The sequence below is a fragment of the Monodelphis domestica genome, chromosome 1, assembly GCF_027887165.1.
Source record: "Monodelphis domestica isolate mMonDom1 chromosome 1, mMonDom1.pri, whole genome shotgun sequence".
In the NCBI taxonomy this organism is placed as follows: domain Eukaryota; kingdom Metazoa; phylum Chordata; class Mammalia; order Didelphimorphia; family Didelphidae; genus Monodelphis; species Monodelphis domestica.
This window is the reverse complement of record NC_077227.1, coordinates 480,189,390-480,197,307: the sequence shown is the minus strand read 5'-3', so window position 1 is coordinate 480,197,307 and position 7,918 is coordinate 480,189,390. Positions and strand designations below refer to the sequence as shown.

The 7,918-nt window shown below is 40.1% G+C and overlaps 1 protein-coding gene across 4 annotated transcripts in view; it reads right to left on the bottom strand.

Moving 5' to 3' along the window:
- Positions 1 to 2,118: 2,118 nt before the first annotated feature.
- The window catches only part of LKAAEAR1 (LKAAEAR motif containing 1), a 31,091-nt gene continuing 25,291 nt past the window's right edge, over positions 2,119 to 7,918 (bottom strand). For all 4 annotated transcript variants that reach the window (XM_007475486.3, XM_007475488.3, XM_007475489.3 and 1 more), the window contains 3 exons: positions 3,881 to 4,392; positions 3,423 to 3,545; positions 2,119 to 2,267 (listed from right to left, as the gene is read on the bottom strand). In XM_007475486.3, coding sequence (XP_007475548.2) covers positions 2,211 to 2,267; positions 3,423 to 3,545; positions 3,881 to 4,392 — 692 coding nt within the window. In that variant the 3' untranslated portion in view covers positions 2,119 to 2,210. The remainder of the gene's footprint in view (positions 2,268 to 3,422; positions 3,546 to 3,880; positions 4,393 to 7,918) is intronic.

The following is a 7,918-nucleotide window of genomic DNA, read 5'->3' as shown; positions in this document are numbered from 1 at the left end:
ATTTTTTTCCCCTTTACAGAGTCTTCATTCCAGGAAAATAAGCCTACATTCCATTTCTGCCTCCAAATCTTTACATTCCCTCTCCCCTTACCCAAATTGCATCTCAGATGCCATAGGAGGCTTTTCACAATCCTTCCTGTGGAGTTCTTTTGACATTGCTTTGTATTTGGCCTTACTTCTCTGTGTACCTGTTCTGTTCCTTTCCCAAGTCCCCCCCACAGCCCAGGAATATGAAAAATTCTGAGGATAGGTATTTTCCCTTTTGTTCTTCTCTCTGTAGCCTAGCATAGGATCAGTAGGTACTTAATGTTTTCTGATGTAGATTTGGAGGGCAAAATCTTTGGAGGAAATCTCTGGAGGTTGTTTTATAACAAATTCTTGGAAGTAGGTAACTTGATTTCTCCTCTTAATGGTGACTCCCCAAAAGCAGAACTGTAGCTCCCACCTTTGCCATTTAGGCTCTCATCAATCCAGATTTTTTTTTCTCCTCCTCACCCTTTTTCCATTCACTCCCCCTCTTCTTTTCAGTGGATATAAAAAGAATCTTTCTCCTTCCCTTTAATCTGAAGGGACATTCTAATACTTTTCTGTTTCTGAGCTTGGAAAATTGTTGAATTGGATGAAGGCCAAAGGCAGAAGAGGCCTTAGAGAGTGAAGGACCTGAACACACACACACATATACACACACAATATGTAGAGAAAGAGAATCATTTGTTGTTGTTGGTAAGAGCTAAGTGGCTCAATGCTAGACCTGGAGTTGGGAAGATGGGAGTTCAAATTGGGGCTCAGTCCACTCACTAGTGTGTCACCCTAGGCAAGTCACTTAAATTCTGTCTTAATCCACTGGAGAAGGACTGACAAGCCACTCCAATATCTTTGCCAAGAAAACCCCATGTGAGGTCATGAAGAGTTGGATATGATTAAAATGAACACTACTACCAATAAATCAAGACAGAGAAAAAGAAAGTTGTAGTCTTATAGAAAATTCAAGTTAGAAGGGACCTCAGAGGTGAATTAGGAGATCTACCTAGTACCTGAGCAGGAATCGCCTCATGGCTGTTCATCCATCTTCTGTTTAAGGTCTCCAATGGTGGGGAATGTATTCTCTTCTTTGGCACCTATTCCACGTTTGAATAGCTCCAATTGTTAAAAGAAATACTTCTATTTCTTGGACTGGAATCTGCTTGTCAGACCTCCACCTGTTATTTCTAGTTCTGTTCTCTAAGGCTGACCAAGCAAGACAAAGTTGTCTTTGACATGACAGACTCCAAATACTTGAGAAATTATGTTCCTCCTGAAACTTCTCTTTTCCTGGATAAACATCTCCAGTTACTTCAGCTGAAATGTGGCATGATCTCATATTCTTTTTTATTATATTCACTCTAATTTTATCAGTAAGTACTCTTCCTAAAATGTGGTTCTGACCACATTAGGACCATATCATGGTGGAATAGAGTTAGACTATAGGACTTCTCTCGTTGGAGACTCTCTGTTTCTATGAATTTACTCCAACACTACATTAGCCATTTTGGCTGCTTTGCCATTCTGTTGATTCATGTTGACTTGTATCCCCTAAACTCCTGGATTTCCCCTCCTCCCTTTTATATGAATGGTGGTTGTCTAGAAGTTTCCCCTGACTCCTGGATTTATGTATTTGATTTTTTTTGGAATTTGTGTCATAATTTATATTTATCCTTGTTAACCTTCATCATTCTAGCCTGTGGAATTCTTTTTGGATTCTGTCACAATCTGTTGCCTATCTGTCTCTGCTTCAGCTCATCCATAAAGCTTTTTGATTAGCATTATATGGCATTATTCAAGTCACTTATAATAATATTGGAAAGTACAAGGCCTAGGACTGCTTGCTAGCATACTTCTCTTGAGACTTTCCATCAGATGAACTACTCTTTGGATCCAGTCATTTAATTAGTTCCAAATTTGTCTAACTCTGCCATTTAGCTCTTATTTCTCCTCCTTGTCCACATGAATAATGTAAAAGATTTTGTCAGATATTCTGACAAAATCCATAAAACCCTAGGTACTCAATTTGTGGTCATAGTTAGGCCTACCATCAGGGGATACCATCACAGGAGATAAAAGAATCTCAGGAAGAAAGAATTCTTTTTGTGTCTCTCTCTTTTATTATTATTATTTTTTTACGCTAGAGCTTGAAGTAGTCAGGGAAATTAGTCCTAGCTGGCTCCTCCAAATCATCTGAACAGTGGATGGCCACCGTCTTCTTGCAGGATGGCCTCCACTCGATGTCTCTAGGATGGTAGGGGAGGGGAGTTGGAGAGAGAAGAAACTAAATGGGAATCGGAAATCTAGTGATTAAAGGACAGGAATGACTGAAGGAGACAGCTGTGTCTAAGGAGGGTAACTGTGACTGAGAAAGGACAGTAGTAAGTGAAGAGGGGAAAGGGTGATTAAGAGAAATCAGTAATGGTAGAGGTGACAAGAATGACTTTGGAAGACAGGTATGGCTCAGGGTAATAGGAATGAATGAGGAGTTTTAGGAATTATTGAAAGGATAGGACTGACAAAAGTGACCTGAAGCTTTAGGAGCAACTAGAATAAATGAGAAGGGACAGGAATGCAGAAGGTGAGACAGGAATGCTTGAGTGTTAAAGAATAACCAGGTGGTGCTAGCCATCAATCACTGAGGGGATAGCAATAACTCAGCAGGAGAGAAGTGACAGAAAAAGTAGTTATTTTGAAAGACAGAAGTGACAGGAATATCTAAGGGGAGGAATCAAGAGTTAATTAAGGGGACCGAAGGACAAAGGGGGGAAAAGGGGGAAATTAGAGTGAGTGGGTGGAAAAGCCTGAGGGGACAGGAGTGTTTCAGAATGTTTTATCCATCTTCTAGTCGCTCTGCTCAAATCAAAACGTTATAAATTTGTGGAAATCAAGAGAAAATTTTGAGGCTTAAGAGGAAGGCTGGGGAGGATGGTTTACCCCAGGAAATCCTGAATAATCAAAATCAATGGATAATTACAAAGCATATTTAAAGTCACAGTACCCTCTTTCATAGTCCATCTGAATTCTAGCTCATCTTTCCCTTCTGCTTGGCTTTCCCCCCCTGCTTGTTGGGGTAGGAAGTTCTGGGGTGGGTTTGGGGGTAGGGAGATAGGGATGGTGGTGATTAGAGGTTAATCCCTTTTAAATAAAAGGAAAAGTAGATTTAACTCAATGAGATTCGGGATGGGATTGTGTTTGTTGGGCCAGTTCTTTCTTTGCCTCTTGTACCACAGGATTCAATTCATATACTATTTTCAGGACTTTGCCAATTGTATAAATTGAATCATGTCCCACCCTCTACTCATTCCCTTTTCCCAAGGACCTCAATCTTTCCCAGCCTCCTACTGCCATTTGGGTCCCACCTACAGCACCTCTCCCAGCTTCCCTAGGGCTTGGAGCACCTCACGTCTGTCCAGACAGTCTGGAATCTTCGTGGGGTTCAGATAAGGAGGCAAGAATATTTCAAGTCGGATCGCTGCTCGGGCATTTTTCTGCCTGCTGATCAGGTGCTTTATCTCTTCAGCCTGTGGACCCAATTTCCCCACCCCCACCCCAGGAAATCACTGTATCTGGTGCTCCATTCTTCTAGGGATACACACCCTGTGGGGGCCAGCCCCTCACCAAGCTCCCCAGGATTGGGATTTTTGCCTATTGGTTGCAAGCCAACCCCTCGCCCCCACTGAGGCTATCCCATAGATGGCTCCTGAGGAGAACGGAGGAGTCACAACTCCTGGGTTGGGTAAGGGGGCCAAGCTTACTGTATCCACATCCTCCTCCCTAAAAGGAGCCTTCTTAATGTCTAAGAAATCTCCCTTGGCAGAAGACATTTCTTGTTGGTGTCCAAACCTGCTTCCCTTACCCTCATCCGTGTGTATCTAAGTCGTAGTGCTCGGACTCGACTTCTGGCTTCAGATGCCTTCAGCACTCCAATGAGGTGGTTCTGCCGTTCCTCCTCTGCCTCAGGAGACAGCTCCAACTGGTTGGAGTCTGGACAGCTGATGTAGCTCTCAGTGGATTCCTTGTCAACAATACTCTTCCTAGGTTCCACAAAAAGCAAGTAGTGTTTTGCCTGGTTCAGACTCAAGGCAGCCAGGTCCCTGCGCAGAAAGGCATCTGGGTACATTTTCAGTAATGTGGACAATCCATGAACGCTATATTTTTTCCCTTGACTCTGTTTCCTGAGTTCTTCCCCAGACTGGGCTTTCAGCTTTGTTGGGTCTGACTTCTTGTCACTGATTCCATCCCTGGATACATTTCCTGTCATCGCTGCCTTCTCTGCTGGGGTTTTCTGCTTTACAGTCCTATCAGAAGAAAACCTTTTTTGTTTCTTCTTATCTAAGTTTAGGTATGATCCTGGCATCTTCTTGGCTCCTAAATCAAAGAATAGGGAGAGGTAACATCAGGAGTTCCATGTCACTTAGGCTTAGAGCAGATAGGTTATGGCCTTAAAGAGAAGACATGGCTCTGCTTTCAGAGAGTCCCTTATTTGAAGGGGAAGACTTTTTTCTTCCTACAGAAACTTGTTGAACTTATAGGTGGCAAAACCTGTTCTTCCCCCTCCTCAGGACACCCAATTTCCACCCCCAATCTTCCTCCCAATTTCCCCTTTCCATTTTCCTCTTCTGGTTGGACACTGACCACCCCTACTCTCCTAACCTCACTCTTGCTGGAAGGAATCTATCATCTGACTCTTAGAATCACTATTGCTGTTCAGTTTTGTCCAACTCTTTGGGACTCCTTTTGCATTTCCTTCTCCAGCTCATTTTATAGATAAGAAAAGTGAGACAAACAGGGTCAAGTGATTTACCCAAGGTCACAGGGCTGGTAAGTATCTGAGGTCAAATTTGAACTCAGGAATTTTAGTCTTTCTAACTTCAGACCCAGAACTCTATCGAATAAATCACCTAACTGCCTCTCTTAGAATCACTCCCTCTCTCCAAAGTGGGCTGGACTCTCCCTCCACCACCCCACCCCCAGCCTTGTGATACCCTGTGCATCTTAAGGACACCTGGACCTTTCTATGCACCTTACAATAAGACCTTTCTATAAATGTTGTTTCCCTCTATTAGAACATAAGCTCTTAAAAAAACCCAGGAATTGTATTGTTTTTCTATTTGTATTCTCAGTGTTTAATAAATTGATTTCATGGATGCTTATGAAGAAAGGTGTACATATTAGGGGAAATTTGGGGAGTAAATTGATTGTTGATTGTTAGATGAAACTATTTTTTTCCCTTTTGGCTGATAGGAACTGTGAAAATTATTTTTTTAAACTAAGTCAATGATTTAAACCAATGATTTTCATTGGTTTTGGGATCATCTGGTGAGGGACTTCTACCCAATACACATCAGTACCTGCTTGGTGACTTAGAGCCTTAGAGAGTTTCCTGGGACATTGAGGAGAGACTGAGGGATTTATCAGAGGTAGGACTTAATCCATGTCTTTTTGGGTCTGAGGTAGACTGTTTCTAGTAATGTATGCTTATTATGAAGTCATTCTTCCCTTCTTTTTTGAATAAAGGAAGAGGTGAGTTTCAAGGATCATCACAAGCCTGCTAGTGAACAGGAAACTTCCTAATTGGCTAAAGGCAGGTTGAAATTATAGGCCCAAGTGGGCAAAACCTTAACTGGTTACAGTAATTTTCACAGAAGTTACATCTCATTTGGAGTCATATGGGAATAGGGTCTAGGGAAGAATCATGTGGTGTCCACAACTCAGGTGGGAATTTTATATAACTCTAGGGTAGGTTATTTAAGGATTAGAAAAAATAACAAAAACATTAATCTGGAAGAATAAAAGGCCAAGAATATCAAGAGAATTAATGGAAGGAGACCTATCCATACCAGATCTCAAACTATACTACAATGTGGTAATCGGCAAAACAATCTGGTACTGTTTAAGAAATAAAGTGGTGGATTGATGGAATAAATCTGATAATTAACACAAGAGAGTTAATATCCATAGCAATTTGGTGTTCAGTAAACCCAAAGATCCAAGCTTTTGGGGCAAGAGCTCACTGACAAACACTGCTGAGAAAACTGGGAAACAGTATGGCAGAAACTAGGCATAGATCAATATCTCACAACATACACCAGGATAAAGTCAAAATGGATAGTTGGGGGCAGAAATACACTTTTTACACTTTTAGTGGAACTATGAACTGATACAATCATTCTGGAGATCAGTATGGAACCAGGCTCAGAGGGCCATACAACTATTCATACACTTTGACCCAGCAATATCACTATTGGGTCTGCATCCTAAAGAGATAGGCAATAAGGGAAAATACTGTTGTGCCATAAAAAATTGTGAACAGGATGAGTTCAGAAAAGCCTGGAAAGATGTATGAACTAATGCAAAATCAAGTGAGCAGAATGAGGAGAACAATGTATACAGTAACATAAATATTATATGGTGATCAACTGTGAAGAACTAAATTATTATCAGCAAAGCAAGTTTCTAAGAGAACCCAAGGAACACATGCCAAAAATGCTGTCTATAGCTAAAGAAGGAACTGTTAGAGTCTCAGTATAGATCAAAGCATGCCATATTCCACTATATTTCCTTTATGAGACTTTTATTGTATGTGTAATATGTGTCTTCTATCATGACATGAGCAAAATGGAAAATGTATTGCCTTAAAGTATTGGTATAACCTATATTAGACTATTTACTGCCTTGGTGGGGAGGGAAAGAAAGAAAGTAGGGAGAAAAATCAGTCCTAAAATGTCAGAAAACAATTTTCAAAAATTGTTTCTACATGTAACTGAAAAAAAGGAAGAAGAAAAAACCCCCCAGCAGCATGAAAAACCTGAAGCTTGGAACATTGCCCACTCCATCCTGGGAATAGAGCCCAACTTTAATTAATTTAAAAGTGAAGAAATAGGCTTGAAAAAATAAGCAAACAAAAAAGAAACCAATAATAGAAAGTTACTATGGTAACAGTTTCCTGTCAAAACAAACTCAGCAGAAGAAAACAAAATCAAAACATTTACATGTAAAACCTCAAAGAAAAATCTGAATTGGTTTCAGGCCCAAGAAACAATTCCAAGAAGATCCCCCAAACAATTTTAAAGATCAAATATAAGAGGTAGAGAAAAAATTTGGGAAAAGATATGAGAGAGATGAAAGAAAATCATGAAAAAAACAATACCTTAAAAAACAGAATAGGCCAAATGGCCAAAAGGGCACAAAAATCCACTGAAGAGGAAAACTTCTTGAATTGCAGAATTTGCTAAATGGAAAAGGAGATACAGAAGCTCACTGAAGAAAATAATTTCTTTCTTTTTTTTTAAACCCTGCTTTCAAGGCAGAAGAGTGGTAAGGGCTAGGCAATGGGGGTTAAGTGACTTGTCCAGGGTCACATAGCTGGATCATATTAGAACATAAGACTTCGCATCTCTAGGCCTGGCTCTCAATCCACTGAGCTATCCAGCTGCCCCCAAGAAAATAATTTCTTAAAAATTAGAATTAGTCAAGTGGAAGCTAAACACTTCATGAGACATCAAGAAACTAAAACAAAATCAAAAGAATATAAAAATAGAAGAAAATGTGAAACATATCATTGGAAAAATAATTGGCCTGGAAAATAGATCAAGGACAGATCATTTAAAAATTGCTGGACTGCCTGAAAGCCATGTTTAAAAAAAAAGCCTAGACATTCTTTCTTTAAATTATCAAGGAAAACTATCCTGTTGTCCTAGAACTGGAGGGTAAAATAGAAATCAAAAGAACCTTCCACTCATCTCCTAAAAGAGATTCCCAAATGAAAACTCTCAGGAATATTATAGTCAAATTCCAGAGCTCCTCAGCAAAGGAGAAAATATTGTAAGCATCCAGAAAGAAACAATTCAAATATTGTTGAGCCACAGTCAGGATAACATAGCATTTAGCATCT